General features: G+C 56.0%; 1 protein-coding gene across 5 annotated transcripts; it reads right to left on the reverse strand.

The window, feature by feature from the left end:
* Positions 1–213: 213 nt before the first annotated feature.
* Positions 214–19,886, reverse strand: VILL (villin like). 5 transcript variants are annotated; one of them, XM_009201183.4, is made up of 20 exons: positions 19,090–19,886; positions 13,667–13,812; positions 13,427–13,501; positions 12,933–13,138; positions 11,549–11,657; positions 10,174–10,284; positions 9,678–9,877; positions 9,197–9,275; positions 9,001–9,099; positions 8,320–8,458; positions 7,925–8,025; positions 5,795–5,932; positions 5,528–5,686; positions 4,814–4,993; positions 4,078–4,223; positions 2,998–3,142; positions 1,437–1,619; positions 1,159–1,230; positions 711–962; positions 214–459 (listed from the first exon to the last, which is right to left on the reverse strand). In XM_009201183.4, exons 2-20 carry the CDS (start codon positions 13,724–13,726, stop codon positions 346–348), a joined length of 2,568 nt encoding a protein of 855 aa, XP_009199447.2. In that variant the 5' UTR covers positions 13,727–13,812; positions 19,090–19,886; the 3' UTR covers positions 214–345. The 5 variants fall into 5 exon arrangements, 4 of the variants coding, with proteins under 4 accessions (XP_009199447.2, XP_003894727.2, XP_021790263.2 ...); XM_003894678.5 differs by lacking the exon at positions 19,090–19,886 and adding an exon at positions 16,565–18,515; XR_001899894.3 differs by lacking the exon at positions 19,090–19,886 and adding an exon at positions 16,565–18,518 and having other exon boundaries at positions 215–459; positions 711–984.
* Positions 19,887–21,736: the final 1,850 nt, after the last annotated feature.

Here is a 21,736-nt window from a genome sequence, read left to right on the forward strand (position 1 = left end):
CCATGTCCTAGAGTGCTGGAGCCTCAGCACCTCACTCTCTACCTTCCTTGCACACAGTTGAGTAGGGCGGGGGGTATCTGCAGAGACCAATGAGAAATAAACCCCTCTGTGGGGTGGCACTGAGAGCTCATACTCGCCAGCCCCGGAGGCCCCTTCCTCTGAGAGGTGGACCTGCTGAGTGGCCCGGGCTTGAAAGCATGCATACCACACCTTGTATGGACTGCCTGCTTTTACTGACAAGCAGAGGATGACCAGAAGCCTCTGAGGGGAGTGGAAGCAGGGCCTCCCCAGCATTGTAGGTATGTTGGGGTTGGGGGGGGTAGGGGCAGTCGAGAGGGCTTGGGGTCAGAAGAAGCCCAGCTGCTTTTTCTCCTGCTGCTGCCTCCACGTGGCCATGCTGTAGAATTCCTCCTTGGATTTCCCAAAGATATCTTGGAAGTCAGAGTCTGAGAGATAGAACTGGGCAGGGGAGAGAGGGGGAGGTACAGGGGAGGGTGTCATCTGAGCCCAGAATCCTGCCCCACTCAGGAGCGTCATCCAGGGCTTAGGACTCCCAGACATCTGTCTGCCCACCACCCCAACTAGAAGACACATCTCCCGGGGCAGCTGCCCACTGCACGCCACCAGTGGATCCTGCCTGGGGCTCCTTCAGCTCAGTGTCAGATGCACTGGTGCTGGGGCAGTGAGTGGCGGGGGTCTTGGGCGCCCACCTCCCTGCGGGCAGGGTCCACGCCCTCTGGCAGGTCCTCAGCGGCCTGGTGCATCAGTTGTTCCCGGCGCAGGCCCCTGTTGATTGTGGCGCTGGTGCTGCTGACAGAGCTGCTGGTTCTGGTGCCACCCGATTTGGGGCCCCGCATCAGCTCATTCTCTGAGCTGTCCTGGGAGCCCTTGAGGGCCTGCAGGGCCATGGCACCTGCCCTGCCATTGCCCGGCCATCTGGATAGCCGGAAGTTGTTGACTTCCTGTCCAGAGAGGAGCCTCAGGCTGAGGAAGATGGGGAATCGGTAGCCCACAGGGAGGCTGCACTGAACCCACAGGCCTCTTGCCTCCAACTGCAGCCCCTCCCACCTACCAGGGCCTGGCACTTCCTCTGCCCATCAGGACCATGCGGTCAGAGCCCAGGTCACTGTGGGGAAGGCTAGGGGCCCCAGGACTCACTGCTGTTATCTCAGAGATGGTTGATGCTGCTGCCGGGCTGCCCTCCACCACTTCCGTGTCGGACAGGTGGCTCTGGAGCAAGAATAGGGGCAAGTATCAGGGCCAGGGCAGGAGGAGGGGGCACTGGTGGGAGTCAGGAGGGGCCTGAGGACAAGACCAGGTCTCATGCACACACTGGCAATCCCCAGCCAGGGCAGTGCCTCCTCATTCCATTGGCCCAGGTCAGGCTCCTCTCCCCCCAAATTAGGGTGGGGCTGGGGGTTTCAGGCCTCACTCACGGTCCACTTGTAGGGGTCCCAAGTGAAGAACCATCCAGTGAAGGTGGGAGGCTCATGGCCCTGCTTGACCAGCACGATGGGTGTGGCCGGGCTCCTCCCTGCTGGGTGGGTCTTCAGGTACTCCTGGCCCCAGGCCACTGCCTCCTTCCACTCACTTGCAGCTTCCCCAAGCCACAGGAAGATCTGGGCCACAGAGGGGGCCTGGCCTTGGGCAGGTGGAAGGGCTGCCCAGAGCAGACCACTTCCTGTCCACTCCCTGTCCATCGGTTGTCCCAGACAGTACCCCACATACAGATCCCTGGCCAGGCAGACACATCCAGCAAGCGGCCATACCCACACACCCGTGAACACACGAGGTCACAGGAATGCATGCATGCACACATATTCAATCCACACGCCTTTTTTTTCTTGCATGGTTTACCTGGAGATCAATCCACAAATACTTACTGAGCACCTACTGTGTGCCGGGCATTGGTCTAGGCTCTGGGGAGTCAACAATGAAAGAAAATGGACAAAAATCCCTGCTCTTATAGAGCTTTCATGAGAGAGCAAGTCACATGTATGTCTGGAGGAAAAGTGTCCTAACCAGAAGAAACAACCAGTGTAAAAGCCCCGAGGTGGCCGTGTGCCCAGCATGTTCAGGGAACACAAGGAGGCCATTGTGGCTGCAGCAGAAGCAGTGGGGGGTGCGGGGGGAAATTGGGTCAAAGAGTTGGGGCTGGCCAGGTCACGTAGGGCTGTGGTAAGAGCTCTGGGTTTGTTCTGAGTGAGATGGGAACACACAGCTTCATCACCAATTCAAACAGTGCTGCAGACATGGCCCCACAGAGACACAGAGAACACACATTATGGCAGCTTACACAGTCACACAGTCATCGCCACACAGCCAGACAGCAAACCATTGCCACACAGTCATCCACTGTTGTCAGACACAGCTGCACGTAAACACAACAGCACTTGTTTACACAGCCACGCACACCCAGCCAGTTACACCACTGTGCACAGAAACACAGAACCACAAACACACTCATCCATCACTCGCCCACAGCCAGTCACAGTCTCTCTCACAGACGCATTTTCACCAGTTGCCACTGGTCTGGTCAGTTCTAGCATCATGTGACCTCACAGTCACTAACAAAGTGTCACACACAGGTGCACGAAGGCAAATGCTCACACCAAGCCACACACATGAATGATGCGACTGGGTGTTCCACTCACAGTCACTCATGCAGCACTGACACATGCTCGGCCGCAGTACTGTCGCTGGAGCCACACACAGTATCATAAGGCACACAGAGCTGCACACAACTGCAAACATGGTCTCAGTTACCCCTGAGTTCCAACACACTCCTAGTCGCCCAGAGTCTCAGTGCTGCCACCTGGTGACACACACTCATCCATGGTCTCATATGCACCACAATGCAGTTGCTCAGTGACAAGGTCACACAGACTCACCCACAACCCTATGTACAGAGTCAGATGGCTAGATACACACACACCCAGTTACACAAACAGACACACTCCCGTTCACAGCCCCACCAGGCAGGGGTGGCCACTTTACCTCCTGCCAGGTGTCCAGTAACATGATGTCATACTTGTCCAGGTCCTCCTGGCTGAAGAACACCACTTCTGCCAGGACCAGGCAGCCCATCTGGCTGGAGCACTCAAACAGTCGTGGCTGGAATCTGGGGACCTCCTCAGGGAGCCTGGCCAGCACGGACAGCAAGGCTGTGAGCCACGCAGAGAGGCACCCCAGCCCATGGCACAAGTGCCCCATCCCAGGGGCTGGGAAGCCACTTCTCAGGAGTGGGAGCCCTGGGCCCTCCTCTGAGCCCCATGGTCCACTCCCCGAGCACTCTGCTCTGCTCTGGGTGCAGGATCCCTCTCTGCTCATGGAGAAAGCTCTCGCCCCACCCAGCTGTGATGCAAGGTGTCCCATGAATTCCCCTAGGAGAGGGCTGCAGGGCAAGGGGAGGGCCTGAGCTGGAGTCTCGCCCTCCCTGGGATGGGAGGAGCTCCTCAGCCCACCCCTGGCAGAGAGTAGGTCTCCAGCCCAAAGTGGAAGGAGGGGAAGCCAGGCTGGGAGAAGGAGGCGGGAGTACTGAGCTCAGGAGAATTGCGGGGAGTGCAGCACATAAACCAAGCCCCACAGGCAGACCAAGAGTGACCAGGACTCAGCTCCCTCCTCCCCTTGAGGCCTCACTCCTACCTGCCACACAAACCCTGTCCATTTACACACCACACACACAACACCCAGAATACACCTGTTCTTGCACATCCACACGCACTGTATACCGATACATCATATGACACTTTCTACACACACACTGGGCACCGTGACCCCTGAGGACTGTAGGGTGCTTTGTCCCCTGGCCCAGGACCAGGACAATGCAGGGAGGGGATTCTGCCAGCAGAGAGCGCCACTGCCCCCACCCTCCCCAGCATCTTCGAGACCTAAGTTACCCAGGCCTGGGAGTGAAGGGCGGGCTGTGCTCGTGGGAGTCTCTGTGAGTGGGAAGCTGAGAGTCCCCAGTTCTAGTCTTGTCTCTCCAGCTCTCTGTGTGAACCCCAGTCACCCACCCTCCTCTCTGGGCCTCAATTCCTCCTCTGCGTAAGAACACTCTGCTCCCAACCCTGTTACCTTTTCTTGCTGGGGTAGGGGGCCCGGCCTCCCAGGGCCTCCCAGAAGTGGGGAGGCTCCTGACCCTCCAGCACTGTTTCCTCGTTCTTCTTGGAAATGACAGTGACCACCACCCGTGCCATCTCACGTTGATCACCATTACACCCCTAGCAGGCAAAGAGATGGCTCAGGCCCTGTATGAGGAAGGGCCTTCACCTCCAGCCCCATATGCCATTCACGGGGTGTATGGGGTGGGGCTGGGCCCAGGTCACAGGAGGCCTAAGCTGACGGCAGGGCACTGGTGAACAAGGCATCTTCCTCACCCTCCAGGCCTGTGTCCCCAGCTGATCTGGATCACAGGGTCTGGGACCCTCACAAGGTCCAGAGCAGGGGATGGGAGGCTCCCAGGCTTAGAGGGTCAGTCATAGTTTATGCTGAAAATTAGAGAAAACTCCAGCAAACTGGCATAGGCCCCTCCTTTTCCCAAGAGACCTGGGAAGGGACATGCCCTGTGCTCCAGGCAGTAAGGAGGCGGCGGCCTGGGCCTGGCTCTGACCTGTGGACTCTCAGGTCCACCTGTAACTTTGTAACTTTCCCCAAGTTCCAGAGGGAACACTGTGGCTTCTTCCCCTCCCCATTCCCCCCATCAGCCTATCTGAGGCTGGACTCAAAGTCTGCATCCCCTATGGAGAGGACCCACCCCCAGCCTGGCACCACTACCTCTGGGCATGAGTCAAGTGGTCAGTGCTGTGGGTACCTTCCCAAACCAGAGGTAGCAGACGCCGGCTGTGACCAGCAAGAAGATGTCATTGGAGTTGAGGGACGAGGCACGGGCTGGCACCTCCATGGTCTTGGTGTTTTGGCTGTCAGTGCCTTGCACATGGAAAAGCCTCGTGGTGGACGCTGACTGCCCCTTTCCATGGTGCCCAGCTCTCTCCTACAGGAGAACAAGGCCTCAGGCTGGGCAAGGGCTCCCGGGGGCGCCTTCCTGTCCCAGTGTGGGACATATTACCTCAGAGCTCAGGGACCCTTGCTTGAAACTACCACGGCCCTCACTGGTGATTTCACATGAGGAGTACAGGACACTCTAAGTGTGGAGTGCAGGAATGCCATCAGTCTGGGATAGGGACAGACCCTTTCTAAATGAACCTTCCCCCCCATCTCTGAGTGGTAGGGGCATGGGTGCTCAGGCCTTGGAGGTGGAAAGTGGGGACCAGGTTTGCCAGTGTGCGGCCCCAGGCAAGCCTCTGGCTCCCTTTCAACTCAAATTCCTCATCTGGCTGTGGGACTGGGGAGGGTAAGTCAGGCAGGGGCCAACCTTGGAGCTCCTGGGCCTTAGACAAGCTCTGGGAAACTAGGGGATGAGAAGCAGGCCCCAGGCCCAAAGAGAAAGTGCTTAGAAGTGTGTGCGGGGGCCATGGCCCACGCAGAACTGGGCAGGCTGTGGCCAGAGGGGCAAGGTGAGACCTACCTGGAAGATCACCAGCTGGCCCTGGAAGATGGCGAGGAAGTGGGGGGGCTCGCTGCCCATGGTCACATGCTCCTGCACTAGGGCGCCACCATACATGACGTCCAGCTCCTCAGCATTGCTGTTCAGGGCCTTGATCTCATCGGCAGTGGCCTGGCGGCCCTGCAGGTAGGGGCAGTGAGTGAGGGCCTGGCCCAGCTCTCACATCTCACTCCCAGAGCCCAGCCCTTGGGCTTTAAGGTGAGTGCTGCCTCCCTCAGGCTGGCTCACCTGCCATAGGTACAGGATGTACTGGACACGGCCCAGCCTCTGGTACGTGTAGAGCACAAGGTAGCAGTTGCCTGCATACAACTGTCCATGACGCTTGGGGTCCACGGGCTGCCTGTGTAAGTCCTCCATGCACCACACCTGGGGAATAAGGGACCGATGGGCACAGATGGCTGTTCTTCCTGAACCAGCCCACCCATCCTGCACCCAGCTGGAAAGCTCTCCCCAGCCTCCGAGGCCTTCCTCATCCACGAAGGCCAGGGGCCCACCCTCAGCTCCAGGCCCATTCCGGGCTTTGTGCTGGGCTTGAACAAGGATCTGCAGGCGACCCTTTCCTCATGGACCTCTGAAACCCACCACACTTGGGAGATGGACCCAATCCCAGCTACGTGCCCAGCCCTAGTCCCAACCCCACCAGCCACAGCCCTGGTTAGGGGCAGTTCGGTCCCCTCCCAGCTGCTTGCTGCTCAGGCCAGGGCAACAGAAGCCAGGCGGAAAGGGAAGCCTTGGAGCTCTTGAATGAATTCCCTTTTTTCAAGTGTCATTTAGAAAACACAAAGCCTGTTCAAAGACTGAAGGGCAAACACTGTCTCACATCTGTTAGTGTAGTTTCTTCTTCCTGTGGGTGGCAGAGCCTGGAGCCAGGCAGACTCTGGTCAAATCCCAGATAGGCCCTGTGTTAGCAGTGACATCGTTCTAAGCTTCAGGCCTTTCCCACCTGTATAATGGGGACGATGACACCTCCCTTACCTCACCTCTGCATGGCAGGAGACAAGGCCTGGGTGTCCTTTCCCACACTGACCCTGACAGTTGTCCCTGGGAAGCTGACCTCCAGCCCAGAGCAGCCAGAGCCCTGTCTTTTACAAAAGGGGCTCACCTGACCACAGGCCACTTGGCACTTACCGGGCAGCCAGGACCCCTGGCTCAGGCCCTCTCTCTGCCTGCCTGTCCACTGTCTGCCAGGAGGGATCCCCTCCCTGACTTTGTGCTTGGCGCCTGAGTTCCGGAGCTCTCTTTCCCTCCGTCCCTCGCCTTTCCCTCTGCTTTCCTGTCTCCCGCTCCCACTATCTGGCTCTCTGTCTCTCTCTGTGTATCCCATCTATTCCTGACCCCTCTTCTCTTCTCCCTGTACCCTATCTCTCCCTGCTCTTCCTCCATCCCACCACCTCCTCCCTTTCCTCTGTCTCCTCCTCATCCCCTGTCCTTCCCAGTCTTTTTTTCTCTGTCTCTCATTGCGCTCCTTCCCTGTCTTCCTCTTTCCCTGTCTCCCCCTTCTTCCCCCTTGCCCCATCTTCTCTTCTCTCAGTCTCTTCCCACTCATCACTTCTGTCCATCCATATTAGGGCAAAGGAAGAAGAAATCTTGGTTTTCTCTGACCTCCACCTACCTCGAGAACTAGGACCCCTTGCATAGGCCCAGCAGTTCTGTTCCCACAGTTCCACAGGATCCCCACATCAGCTTTGGGGCCAGATGGGACCACAGTTTCTGACTCCATTTTATTTAAAAACTAGGGCCTAAAAAATTCAGGGCTCTGCCTAGGGGGTCAGCCAGTAAGTCAAGATACAACCCCACACTATACACAGCCTGGAAGTGGCCCTCAACCCCTGTGTCTCGCAGGACACTGGACTGAGACCAGATGAGTGGTTGACAGTGTATGGCTATGAGCTGGGGTTGAGTGTGTGGGGCTATGATTATGTGTGATTGTATGTCTGTGTTGGTGTGTCTCTGTGGATTGATGGTTGTGTGTGACTGTGGTCATGTCTGATGCAGAGTTTTTGCAGCTTCATATTTGCAGTTGTGTACTTGGCTGTGACTATGTATGTGTGTCTGTATAAGCATATGTTTGATTTTGTCCTACATGTGACTACAGGGCGAATTTAAGGGTCCAAGTGTTACTCTACTGTGTGTCTGTGTTATGTGAGTGCCTATGGCTGTATATGATTAGGTGTGACTATGTATGAACTTATGAACTGCCTGTTAGAAGAGTGTGTAAATGTACACGTGTCCCTTGGTGTCCCTGATTGTGTATGGATATGCACCTGGGTCACATCAGATAGCAGTCATACCGTTTACCTGTAGGCAAAGCTCACCCCTGTGTGCCCATCTTCCCCCAGCTAACCCAGTGCCCCTCACCTCCACCTTCCCAGAGCCGTCGTCCACCATCCTGAGCTGGGCCGCTAACTCAGGCTGGGTGTGCAGCTTGCCCACGTCCAGCTTTACATGAATCAATTTATCTGAAGGTGGGGCAGCAGGTGTCAGTGGCGCCCTCGGCCCCACCCCCTCCCACACCATCCCCGCCCCGCCCCGCCCACTCCTCAACCATCCCTCCGAGATTCCAGGTCCCGCCCCGTCCTCCGCCGCCCACGCCCCTTTCCTCGTCCTGAGAAGGTTCTGTTCCGCCCCGTGCAGACCAGGCCCCGCCCCCTCCGGCTCCGCCCCGCCCGCTCACCCATCCCGCCGAGTTGCCAGTTACTGCCAGGCCCCGCCCCCGCCAGTCCCGCCCCGCCAGTCCCGCCCCGCCCGCTCACCCCTCCCGCCGAGCTTCTGGTTCCTGCTCCGCTTCTCAGACCAAGTCCGGAAGAGCTGCTTGAACGCGGCCGACTCGGCGCCGTCGTTCACCACCTCCACGTTGGTGTAGGTCGGGTAGCCCTTGGCCTGGATGAAGCCCTGGGGCGGAAGGCACTGTCAGTCCTGCGACCCAAGAGTCCACTGCTCCACTCCCGCCCCTGGGGACCTACAGCTCTGGGACAGCCGAGCTCCAAGAAGCGTTAATTAACCGAGCTCATGACCCAATTAACGAACTGACTCTGTCACCACCAACTTCTCTGAGGTCCCTGAGGGCAGGCAGGGTCCCCTTAGTCCAGGCCTCGGGCAGGACAGGCCATGTCAACCCTCATGGACCCCAGAAAGAGCCCCGTCTCCTCCCCAACCCCACCCTCAGAAAGCGGGGCCGCCCAGTCAGTAAGGCTCTACACCTGAAGGCAGGGCCACGTGCTCCTTTTATACATGGTTTCTCAGTGGCCACCTGGTCTTCACTCTCAGGGCTCCCAAGGCAGGGCTACCTCCCCTTTAAGACTCCAGCATAGGATTTCCCAACTCAAACTCCAGGGGAGGGCTGATTCCTCCCTTGGACCCCGAGGCAGCGCTGTCTCCCCACTCAGACAGCAGGGCAGTGCTCTGTTCCTCTCAGACAGAGCCCGGGGGCTCACCACAGCCCGGCTGAAGGCAGCCTGTCTCTCCTGGAGGCTAGACATGCGTCCCTGCCACACATAGATCTTGAAGCCACCCTGGTCCAGGATGTAGATGTCCTGGGAGCAAGGGTGGGGCTGGTCAGTAGGTGGTCCAGACTGGGCTGGGGTTGTGGGTGGGGAAGGATGCGAATAGCTGGGGCCAGGACTTCCTCACCTCCTCCTGCAGCAGGTCCTGGGTCAGTGGGGGGGTCGCCAACTCCACGACCACCAAGTCTTTGCCCTTCTCATAGACACTGGGGGAACAGGAACCCAGGAGTGACCAGCCCAGCCCCTCCCTGACCTGGCTCCACTCCAGCCCCTCTTAGGACCCCACCCCAGCCCCTCAGAGACAGAAGGCATGGGGGCTGGAGCCCTGAGTTGTAGTCTTGACTTTACCGCAGCCTTGCTGTGGAGCTTTAGGCAGCTGCCTGACCCTAGCAGGGTACCACAGTCCCCCTGTATGTACAATAGGTTTCTCAGCAAGGCAGTGCACACCATGGAAGAGTACAGGCTGGGCCCACGGTCCCTATGCCATGTCCCAGAAACCCAGCAGCCTTTGCTGGAGGGCTTTCTAGAGATGCCATGTTATTGTAGTAGTGATGGACATGGAGTCCTGGACTGTCCCATCCACCCCTGCCCACCCCAAGGGTACTTACTGGTACAGGCGAACACTGGCCTTCTGCAGCTGGTTGATATCCTTGCTGGGCGTGGCGGCACGCAGGCTGCCCACCCTGCGGCCCAGCACAGCTTCCATGATCTGCATGAGGTCCGGGGCTTTGGCCTCATCATCCACTACACCAATCTGTGCACGACCACCACGTTCCCTGTTCCGGAGGCTGTAGGTCAAGGCCAGCCCCTGCGGGAGAGAACCTGGCAGTCAGGGTGTCACCAGTGTGCCCCCTCACAGCACAGCTTTCTCCTGTCACTGCTCAGCTCCCAGAGGCTGATGGGGAGAAGGGCTGGTGTCCCCTCATCCTGGCATCCAGGGGGACACCAACAGTGCAGGGTCTGAACTCAGCTTGTAACTCGTAGATGTTTCTTGGGTTGTAGCAGAGAGCCAAGCCCACCTCTTGGGGTGGCTGGAGGATGGGCACCTGGAGGACCATTCCCCTTCAAGCCCCATACTCCCCAGTTCCTTGGGCAGACACTGACCCGAGCCTTCTCAGAAATGCTGGTCTTGGGCCCATTCCACTGGATCATCATCTTGCCTAGGTCCAGCAGGAAGATGTCACCCTTATTAAAGCTGTTCCAGGAGAGCTCCACCTGCCAGAGCCAGGAGGAGCAGGGAGGGAGACAGACTGTCATACCACCAGCATCCGCTAGAGGGGAGCATAGCTGGGATGTGTCACGTGTGCATGAAGCTGTATGCAACTGGGTGTACTAGGCATGTGTGACTGTAGATAATGCTGCATTTCACAGGGTGTACACGACTTTTGACACTTCTCACTCAGTGCATGTCTGTTGCTATACATGTGTGCATGTACACATGTATACAGGTGGGGTGTATCTGTTTATCTTTTGTGTGTGTGCATATACACACGTATGTATGTGGGGACATCACATGTGAAGAAGTGTGTGTGCTCATGGTGACAGTGTATATGTATGGATGAAGATAGTCTCCAAACGGACACACTTTTGAGAGTAAAAGGGAGTACTTTAGATAATTATGCCAGGATAATAGGAGAAACATGGGGCTTCATGGTGTCCCTGAATGACCAGGGATGTATGGTCACTGGGTCTGTGGGTGACATGCTGAGCCTATGTGGGATTGTCTGTGTGTCACAGGCTGCCTATGCAGACTCACTTGCATACCTCAAGGGTTACCATTCACACTGTAGATGTTGTACACCTGAATGTTCATTACACCAAATTCTGGCCAGATGGCAGCAAAATGTTTTGTTCTAACAAAACCAGTACTTTCCTGTAATTTCCTGACAGATGGAAGAAAGGGACACTGTGTTCTGATTTGCACAAGGGCACTAAATGGACCAGAGGAGCACCTGGGGATAACAGTGGGAGACAGTGTGTGTGCATATGGGTGACAATGACAACGTGTGTGAGAGAGTGTGAGGTTATGCACTCCCCAAGTTTTGCACCACCTCTCACTGTGTTGCTAACAAGGACCATTCACAGGTGCCATATCGTCTCCCCCATCTGCCCAAGTTCTTTTTTTGATTTTAGAGACAGGGTCGGGTCTTTCTCTGTCACCCAAGCTGCTGGAGTACAGTGGTGTCATCATGAATCACTCCTGGGCTCAGGTGATCCTCCTGCCTTAGCCTCCCAAGTAGCTGTGCCCAGGTTCTCAATATGTCCATGAGACAGATGCAGAAACATAAGGTCCGGGGAGTAGAGACAGAAGTGGGGCTAGAAGCTTGGTGTCCTCTCCATTCTCCTCGTTCAAGACCATCTGAGAATGCTGACAGCTCCTTGTTCCCTACAGCCCCAGCCAATTTCCAACTTCCTTATACCTCAGTACACCCAGTCTGAGCCGAGTCCAGAGGTCAAGAGGCTCCCCTGGCAGCCTCACCTCAGTGGCAGACACGTGCTTCCTCCCTTTGATGTGCAGCAGTCGCTGGATGTTGAAAAAGTTGGTCTCCACATGCTTGAGGTCAGACGCTAGGCCTCCCTTCCTGTAGCTGAGGAGGGAATAGCAGGAGGGTATATACATTCTGTGTATGTGAGAACACAGTCTGCCATGTGCATGAATGATTGCAGATGTGAGCACATGCACATATGTGCCTGCCTCATACATGCACGGGAATCTGTGTGAACACATGCATGTATAGGTACATGGGTGCACACATAGGGCATGAGTGTGCATTCATTTCCATGTGTAGTGCACTTCCATGCATAATCATGTGGACACATGCATATATGTGTACATGTACATACATTTGGGGGCACAGTGTCTATTTGTTTATCCCTGTAAGTCTAGATGGTGAGTACATGAAAATGGGCAACAGTATATATGTGTGTAGGTGAACATGGGTATTCACACATGTCCATCTATAGGTGGACTTACATGGGGGTGGTGTTTCTGCATCTGTGCATATGCTTGTGTGCATGTGTTCATGTATATGCTATATGCATATATAGGTTCAACTGTATGAAATGGAAATGATCAAATAGCAGCAATTTCCTATACTGCCAAATATATTGCAAATGTTAATTTAAAACACCTGTGAAGCAATTTACAGCGAAAGACATATTCCCACCAGCACAGTAATATAAAAGCAAACTCAAAACACCATTGGTGTCTGCTCCTAGGTATATACCAAGGGAAATGAAAACATTTGTCCACACAAAAACTTGTATACAAATGTTCATAGAAACAGATTCATAGCAGCCAAAAAGTGGAAACAACCCAAATGTCCATTAAGTGATGAATGGATAAATAAAATGTAGTATATTCATAAAATACAATATTACTTGGTAATAAAAAGAAGTAATAACACATGCTACAACATGGATAAACCTTGAAAACAGTGTGTTAAGCAAAAACAGTCCGTCAGGGAAGACCACTTGTTGAATGATTCCATTTCTATGACATGCTCGGAAGAGGCAAATGTATAGACAAAGTAGATGAGTAGTTGTCTAGGGCCGGGGATGGGGGTCTTGGAGGGAAATGGGGAGTGATTGCAAAGAGGTATGGGACTTCTTTTTAGGGTGATGAAAATGTTCTAAAATTGATTGTGGTGATGGTTGCACACAACTGTTAAAAATCACTGACATGTATGTGTACTTTAAATGGGTGAATCGTATGGTGTATGAGTTGTAGCTCAATAAAGGTGTTACCTAACCCCTCCCGGCTTTCCCCATTCAGGGATGCGGACGATGGCCATCCCAAGACTGCCCCAGCCCAGGCACCGCCTCCACGGCTCAGTCCTGCCCCCGGCCGCCCCCGCACTCACATGATTCCCGGGCGGAAGTAGCTGCAGAAGCAGTCGGACTCGTGGGCCTGCGCCTCGCGGTGCAGCACGGTCTGGCCCCCCAGCTCCTCCTGTAGGTGCTGCTGGAAGGCTGCCGCAGTGCCCTGCGCCTCCGCACCCGCCTGCTTCCCGACCCAGTAGTGCAGGTCGCTGGACGCCCCCTGCGTGGCCTTCGGGCTCTGGGGAACCTAGGGTCCGGGTGTTTGTGTATATGTGTTGCGGGGAAGGCGGAGGTGCGGCTGGAGAAGGGGAGGATGTACCAAGGGCCATGGGGAGACGCTAGGCAGGGGCTTCCGTGGAGATCAGGAAGCGGAAGGGAAGGGCTAAGAAGCCTCAGCGGTAACCGCCACCTTGTGGGATGTGATTCTCGGGCTCTCAACTTGCCCCTTCCCAGGTCAGAGTTGATATCTGTGCCACAGTCTCCCCAGTGCTGGGCCATGTCACCCCTCTCAGACAGACTTCCCCAAGCGACTCACGTGGAGGATGACATAGCAGTGTTCCTCAAAAAAGTTCCCGTAAGCCCCCTCGGGTACCGGCACCATCTTCTGGTTCTGGGAGAGGAGAGTACCCTGTAACAACTCAGGAGATCCCTACTCATGACACCCGCTGGGGTCGGGTGGAGGAGGACGCTCTGAGTTGGGGGCGGGAGAAGCCTGGTGTGGGAAACCCCACGCTCTTCCATGTCACCAACTCTCGTATCTGGTCGTGCCTCTCACCTCAGTGATCCATATGTGGAGGCCTCCCTGGATGGCTGGGAGGCCCTTGCTGATGTCCATCCTAGGCCAGGCAGGAATATGGGATGACACAAGGAACAAAAGCCAGAGTTCTCAGGCTGGAGACCAACGCCTGGCTACCTGTACAACTTCATTATAGAACATGACTTTTGTTAGCAGGGCTCTGTAAACACACAAATGTCAGCACACAGACTATGAAGACTGACAGATTCTGCAGCAAGTGACAGGCTCAGCTGATATGAGTGGGTTGGGCAGATTAGGCATAAACACTTGACAATTTTTTTTTTTTTTCAGTTTTTTCGAGACAGGGTCTTGCTCTGTCACCTAGCCTGCAGTGCATGATTCGAACACACTTCACTGCAACCTCCACCTTCTGGGTTCAAGTGATGCTCCTGCTTCAGTTGACAAATTCTTGAAACAGAACTGAACTCTGTATAAACACAGGCTCTGCAAACAGCCACAGGCTCTGCAAATAGCGATTTAGCTTGCTTGAGTCTGTGCTGTGTGGTTCTGCGTGTGCGGAGGAGGGAGAGAATGAGAGGGCAGTGAGTGACAGTGACATGGAATGAGAAGTACCTGGGGGAAGGAAGGGACCCTCATTTCTGTCGATTTTGTTATGTCTTGGCACTTCATACTCAATTACCTGAGGCTTCTCTGCACCACTCTTTCAGAAACCTGTGTGTGAGGTTTGGTCCAAAAGTCACTTCTTTCTAAATCTCTCACTCAGGGTGACCCTGGTGTGTTAGTCCTTCCCCCTCCCCGTCCACTCCCACTATGTCTTATCGACAGCAGGAACACCCTTGGCTCCAGGCAGAACAAGGCGAGGGGACAGAGTTACAGAATCAGGCGTGGTACAATAGGTGGCATAAAGTGGCTCACATTCCTTACACCTTTGTCAGGGGCCCTGGTTTGGCCCTGGTGAGTTCACAGTACACTGTGGCAACACCCAACAGGTAGCCAAGGAAATGTGGTGGGAGCAGAGGAGGCTGTGGGGCAGCGGGGGCAGAGTGGGCGGTCCTTCTAGGGGGTTAGAGCTGGGTTTAGCTCACAGCTCCTCCCGCACCCTATGGAAACCATAGGATGGTTGTTGGCTGCTGTCTGCCTCACCAGAACATCAGATTCCTGAAGGCAGGGGTTTGTCCTCTTGTTTACTGTGGGATTCCAGCTGCCTGGCCCCCAGCAGGTACTCGGTAAGTAGTTGTTGAATGAGTGAAGCGTGCTGCCCTGTGACGGGACTGAGTGAAAGTGAATGGAGAAGGGAGCCGTCCCGCACCCTAACTGCCCCAGGATCTGTTGCCACAGTTGATGGCCTATTGGTGTGACAATGACATGAGTGATAGGCAGACATAGTGGCCATGAAAAGGTGATCTCAAGCAACAGAAAACGTGAGGACGTTGGGTGGCAAGCAGGTTGACATGCAATGGTGGCCCTGTAGGACACTGAGTAACAGGCAGAAATAGTGACCAGCGACAATTACCAGAGGCCCAGGCAGGCAGTGACCAGAGGTGCAGACAGAAACTGTGAGCTGTATGTAGCTCATGAAAGAGTGCAACTCGGTGACAGAGTATCAGAAAGACTACTGGATGGCCTCAGGCCAGTGGCAACCAGGGCCCATGGGGGACAGGAAAGTCAAACTGGCAGCCAGAAAGTTGGGACTCAGCTGGTGTCACTGGGAGGGGCAGCATAGCCCCCAGGGGGCCGGGAGCCTGTCTGATATCCAGCCCCAGCCTGTGGAGCCAAACCCTCAGCCACCAAGGGCTGAGGTCCCACTCCCATGGCATCTGTGTTCACTCTCTTCCACCTGGGCTTCAGGGGGGAATGGGTGCTCAAAGATCGGGGGCCTCCTACCTCTCCACAGTGCCGCCTCCAACCTTCTAAGCCCTTCTGCCCTCTTTCCTCTGGGGAACTCCTCACAGTGCCCCCTCCAACCTCCCAAACCCTCCTGCCCTCTTTCCTCTGGGGAACTCCCTTTCACCACCTTCCCAAGTGGGAACCCTCCTACCCCTGCTCCTCTCCTTCCTCCTAGAAGCCCCTCCTTCTCTTCCCTGGGGGTGCGCTTCCTCCACTCAGGGCTCCTTTGTCTTCCAGATGCCTAGTTCCTTCCCTGGTTTCCCTTTCTCTCCCTATGCCCCACGCCTCCCCTTTTCCAAGGTTTCCCTCTGTCCCCGCCTGGTGCCCCTGCCTCCCACTGGCTCTTCTTTCTCCCCATTGATTTCCCCTCTCCCCTGGGATCTTCCCCCTTTTCTCCCATTTTTCCTTCCCAGGCACTTCCTCCTTTCCCGGTTCCCTGTTTTCCCCTACACCCCTTCCTGTCTCCCTCCCTGCCCTCTCTCCCCAGGTCTTCCCTTCTCTTCCCGGGCTCCCCTGTCTTTCCCAGGGCACTCCCTACCCCCTTCACACACACCCTCTTCTCTCCCCCTGCCCCTCATGTCCCTGGGTGCCTCCTCTCTCCTAGCCCTCTCCCTCCTCCAGCGCCTCTTTCTCTCCCTACAGGAGCCCTTCCTTCCTTTGTGGGTACCGCTGAAGGGAGCCGGAGATTACCTTGCCCAACTTCCAGGGAGCAGGGAGTGGTGCCGCCCTCTAGAATGAGGGGAAAGGATGGGGCCAGGGTTGGAGGCAGGCACACTGAGTCTGTGGGCCACGGACTTCCCTGCCCTTCTACAGAATCTGCCACTTTCTTCCCCTTGGGCTGCCTGCCACAGTGGCCCTGCCCCATCAGTGTTTTCACCTGCTGGGCTGCTGCTGCCTCCCAATCCTGCCGCCAAGGCTCTGTGGCCCTGAGCCCTGCGACCCTATGCTCTATGCCCTTGACTTGAATAGCCCACTCTCTGCCCCACTGGTTCCCTGGAACCCCCCCCCCCACACCCTGCCCAGGCCTACCTGCTGGAAACTGCTCCCGCGCCTTCACCCTGCCTGTGGGCAGTGCTGGGCCTGGCACAGGGCCAGTCTCTGCCTCCCTACTCCTGGCCCCTGCCACTGTAACTGAATCCCAGCTCCTGCCCTGCAGGACACACCCCACCACACAGCACTCAGCGGGCTGGGCATTCACTTAGTCAGTCAGTCAGTCAACAAATATTGAGCAAGCCATCTGGGGGCCAGCGCCCTCCCCAGGGCTATGGCTGTCTCCCAGGTCTCACTGCCTGGGTACCAGTGGCCAGAGAGAGCAGGGGATGGAGGCCTGGACTGGGCTAAGTGGTGAGGTGTGGAAGATACTGGAATTTCCCTCTCTGGAGTACTAGATGGGCCCTGATCCCTCACCCAGGGTGGCGGGCTCCCCCTGGACCAAGAGGGCCAGGCCACTCCAGCAAACTTTAGGAGGAGGTAGGACCGAGGCTGGGGGCTGTGGGGTCCGGCTCTGTGGGACCCAGCTCACTTCAGGAGGGGAAGGTGGCCAGGGCTCCCTCTAGATATTTCTGCTGTCCCTACCCAAATGTGAGCTCACTGCCTGGCACAGCCCTCCTCAGGGAACCCCGCTACCCATCATGGGAGAGGCCAGTCCAGCTCTAGCAGCAAAGACCCCTCTCCCTCACCTCAGCTGCCACCCACTGCCACTCTCTCTCTCTCACTGCGGGGTGGAGGGGCTGCAAATAGAGCCTTCCAGAAACTCCAGGGGCACAACCTCCTCTTGGCAGCTTAGGGCACAGGCCTCAGTTGCAGCCAAGGCCCAGCCAGCATGGGCCGTCCCATCAAAGCCACGCTGCTAAAGCCTGCCCACTGCCCACTGCCCAAGACCCTCTCCCTGTGCTCAGTCTTCACCCCACAAAGGTCTCTGTCACAGGGGTCTGGGGACGTGGGGACTCGGGGGCAGTCTGTGCCCAGCAGGACCTACAGCTAGTGTGTGACTGTGTTTAATAGACACAATGCAGGGTCCCTGTGTGTGAAGGGATGCCTGTGTCACAGGCACTTGGTCTGTCCCCATGTGTGCCATTGCCTGTTCGACCTCATGTGTGTGCCTGTGTCCTGGCATGCCTGTCTAATCCCCACTTGGGACAGGGACCCTGTCTGTGACAGTGGCAGTGCATCTGCTGCAGCTGTGCATACCCTTTTCCCTGTCTCCTTTTGTCCCTGTGCCCAGGAAGACTCTGTGTCCTCACTTCTTCCCACTGACTCTCCCCCCATCTCCCCTCAGCCCACCCACTCTGTTGGTCTTGGTTCTTGAATTCCCTGGTAATGGCTCTTTCCTAAGTCACCAATGCCCACTCTCATCCAAGCGGCAGTCGGCAGTCGGTTCAGTCACCATTGTTCCTTCCCTCTCACTCCACCCATCTCCCTCAGGCCTCTAAATGGCAGCAGATGCAGAGCTCGGGCCTTCACTCCTGTTTGTTTTCTAGTTACCTTCCCAGTTCCAGTCTGAAGGATGCAAATACCATGGAAACGCAAGCGTTTCCCTGACCCAACTCCCCTGAACCTTGCCCCAGCCTAAGTCTCCATCTTCCATCTGGTCACATCTCTCCCGGCACGTTTGGCCTCACACTTAACATTGCCTCAGGCCCCTCCCAGATCTACCCTTTCTGAGCCCCAGGAACATGTTCAGCGTGAACATCCAGTGGGTGCTTAGGCCCCAGACCTGCAGTTGCCTTGGTTTCTGTCTCCCCCAAGCCACTGGCCAGTCTGCGGCTGGTTCATGGTGGATCCTGGCCCTAGCCCTCCCTCTCATGCCTCCTGCGTGCTCCGGAGCCAGCCTCCCTCTGTGTCTGGGGGTCTGCCTGGCCACTGCGGCCATCCTCCCACAGTATCCAGAGGGATCTTTTTTCCTAAGATTTAAAACATTGTGGTAAAATATAAAAAATCTTTTTTTCACAAGATGTAAAAAATTGTAGTAAGATATACTTAAAATTTACCATTGCATCCCCTTTTTATTTATTTATTTGAGATGGAGTTTTGCTTTTGTTGCCCAGGCTGGAGTGCAATGGCGCAATCTTGGCTCACTGCAGCCTCTGCCTCCTGGGTTCAAGTGATTCTCCTGCCTCAGCCCCCTGAGAAGTTGGGATTACAGGTATGCACCACCACATCCGGCTAATTTTGTATTTTTAGTAGAGACGGGGTTTCACTATGTTGGTCAGGCTGGTGGTGAACTCCTGACCTCCAGTGATCCACCCGCCTCAGCCTCCCAAAGTGTTGAGATTACAGGCATGAGCCACAACACCCGACGTGTATCCACTTTTAAGTATATGGTTCTGTGGTGTAAAGGACACTCATATTGTTGTGCAACCGCTGCCACTATTTCCAGAATTCTTTCGTCTTACAAAACTGAAACCCTGCACTCATTAAACACAGACTCCCCATTGCCCCCAGCCCCTTGCAACCACCATTCTATTTTCTGTCTATGATTTTCACTAACTAGAGGGAAAATTTAACCTCAGAATTTAACCATAAACCCACTCACGCCATCCCCCTCTCCAAACCTTCCAGTGGCTTCCACTAAAACTGGGATGAAATTCTCAATGGCCGTTCCCAGCTGCCTCTCCCATCGCTCTTTGCATGGCTCACTGCGTTCTGGCAATATGATTCCTTGTGTGCCTTGAAGACGCCCAGGTCGTTGTCTGCAGACCTTTGCACTGCAGTCTTCTCTGCCTGGAAGCCCCACTCTGTATCTTCCCGTAGCTGCTCCTTTACTGCATTTAGGCCCCAGCCAAAATGGCAGCCCTGCAGAGGGCCCTTCCTGCCCTCCTTAGCCACAGCAGTCTCCCTCCTCAGACATCACCACTTTCCTCATGATGGTGCTCCAAGAAGCTGGTCTCCTTGCTAAGTGGGATCTTTGGTTAGTGTCTGTGTCCCAGCTGGACTGTGAGTCACTGTGGGCGGGGCCTTGCTCATGTCCACCTGTGTGTAGAATGGTGCCCGGCATACTGCAGTTGCTTAATAAAATGTTTGCTGACATGTTTCTGTGGCCTGCGCCTGACCCAGTGTGTGTGTGTATGTGTGTGTGTGTGTGTGTGTGTGTGTCTGGATCCTTTACTGGGCTCAGTCCTCCTCCTCTGAGAAGCTGAGGGGGTTACTCCTCTTCACTTTGGTTGTGGGCTAGATACCCCAGCTGGCACAATCCAGTGTCAGCAGCTTAGTGGGGGGCACGAGAACTTCTCCAAGGCCTCACCCCTCAGAATTGTCTCGGTGTCTGCAAACCAGAAGATGTCACCTGGGCAGAACTGCCCTGTCCAGAACCACCGACTCTGTAACCTGTGATCCCAGGCCCAGGAGAGATGGCAGTCTGGCCTTAGAACCTGGCCTCAGGCCACGATGAGCAGCACTGCCTTGAGTCTGGCCTGGGCAGCCTCCAGCTCATGGCTGTCACACCCCAGGCACACAGAAGGGAAACTGAGGCCCAGGGCAGGCTCACAGGCAGCCGGGTGCTACAAGAATGGGAGGGTGGGATGCCTAGCCTTTCCCTCCCTCCTCCCCCTAGCAGGAAAGGGGTCCCACCACCTCACCCCCATCCCTACCTCCGCCCCTCTTCAAGGGGGCCTGCCGGGAGTCAAAAGGGCCCTGAGCAGAGTTTGCCTTGCTAGCAAAGCCCTGCCCTCTTCCTGCCCCAGCCCCCCTTAATCTACCACCTCCTCACTCAGCAAGTTTCCAGGGCTTGGGGCCTACTTTGTTCCTGCCTGGCTTGTCTCCAAGGCCCAGCCCACTCCATGTCAATATTGACCCAGGTGAAGGAGTGGCCCCAAGCTAAGTCCAGGCTCCGCCCTGGTTTCCCTGGGCTCAGGCATCCTCTCCCAGGCTTCATCCCCCAGGCCTTCTCCAGTCTCTCCCAGACAGGTGCAGAATGTTGCCTCTGTGGAGTCCGGGCTCTGTAAGGAGCGTCCCTCCCTGAGGGCAGACAGGAAGTGAGGACTGGAGCCCACTGCTGGAGATGCCCTGGCTCCTCATGCTGGAGGGGAGCAACCATGGGCCGGCGTGTGTCCCCACATCTGGTGGTCCCGCCCTGGGCTGTAGGATGTGGAAGGAGCTGTGGCAATGGTCACTGGGGCTTGCATAGGCTGGAAGTGACTCCTCCCAAGGACACCACAGGAACTGCTGGGTGAGAGGACAGACCAAACACCAACCCTGGACCCCTGCAAACAGGTGTCACTGCCTTGCCCACTGTGGTTCTGCTCAGCAGCACGCCCACCCATTAGGACCCAGCTTGGGTCAGGAAAGCCCCTGGCCTGTTGGAGGGGTGGTGCAAGGCTGGGGTCCGTGCCTAGGGGCAGTGTGACCCTTCCAGTGTGCAGTGGGGGGCTCCACTCTGCTCCCCACCTGTGTGAAAGCAGGTGCTGTCAGCCAGGCAGGGGTCTTATCAGGCCTCCCTCCTCACTCCTGCCTTGGGAAAGGCTCCCAGTACCCAGGTGGGCTTTTCTCTCTACTTTTCTGGATTTTCCAAGTTTTTGGCAATGAACATGTATATGGCTGATCTTTCAGGCAAAGCAATGTGTCATTTTCCGCAAAGCTCTGGCCACGGCTCCTTTGCCACACCTGGGCATCAGGCCTGGAACAGTTTTGGAGGACTTGCCTTTCCTCTGTAGCCAGTCAGAGCAGGGGGTCTCAGCCCTGGCTGCCCTTTCCAGTCTTCTTGGCACTTAAAAACATGGTGCAGGTCCCCATCTGCAGAGATTGGAAATGGTCTGGGGTGGACTTGAGGGATGTGTGTTTGAGACCCCTCAGGTAATTCTAGCGTACAGCTGCAGCCAGAGCTGAGAATCACTGCGCCAGGAGAGGGAGCTGTAATGGAGGCTTGGGGTGGAAAGCTCTGGGGCCATGTCCTCCTCCCAATGGCCTCTGTTCTCAGAGGTCAGGCTGGTGGCCATGCCAGTTGGTGGCTCTGGGCCTTGAACAGCCTGCTGACCCATGGCCAACCCTGGCACAGATTTATCATGCAAGCATTCAGGTTACTCCACAACTCGGCCACAAGCCCTCAATGCACTCATCCATAAGCTCCACAGAATGTTCATCAGCTGATGTGCCACTGTTCCCAGGCTGGCTTTTCCCAGCCACTCCTTCCCACCCTCCTGAGCTTCCTGCCCATTCCTTGGTCGTGTAATACACACATATGACATGTGCTCAAACTAGAAAACA

Source organism: Papio anubis, chromosome 2 (assembly GCF_008728515.1).
Source record: "Papio anubis isolate 15944 chromosome 2, Panubis1.0, whole genome shotgun sequence".
NCBI lineage: Eukaryota > Metazoa > Chordata > Mammalia > Primates > Cercopithecidae > Papio > Papio anubis.

Bases quoted from the DNA above. Each gene is read 5' to 3' on its own strand.
- VILL (XM_009201183.4), bottom strand. From the start codon at position 13,726: ATGGACATCAGCAAGGGCCTCCCAGCCATCCAGGGAGGCCTCCACATA. The intron at 13,139-13,426 runs GTGAGTCGCTTG...CCCGGACCCTAG, and splicing joins ACTGCTATGTCATCCTCCAC to GTTCCCCAGAGCCCGAAGGC. The intron at 9,100-9,196 runs GTGAGGAAGTCC...CCTTGCTCCCAG, and splicing joins AGGACCTGCTGCAGGAGGAG to GACATCTACATCCTGGACCA.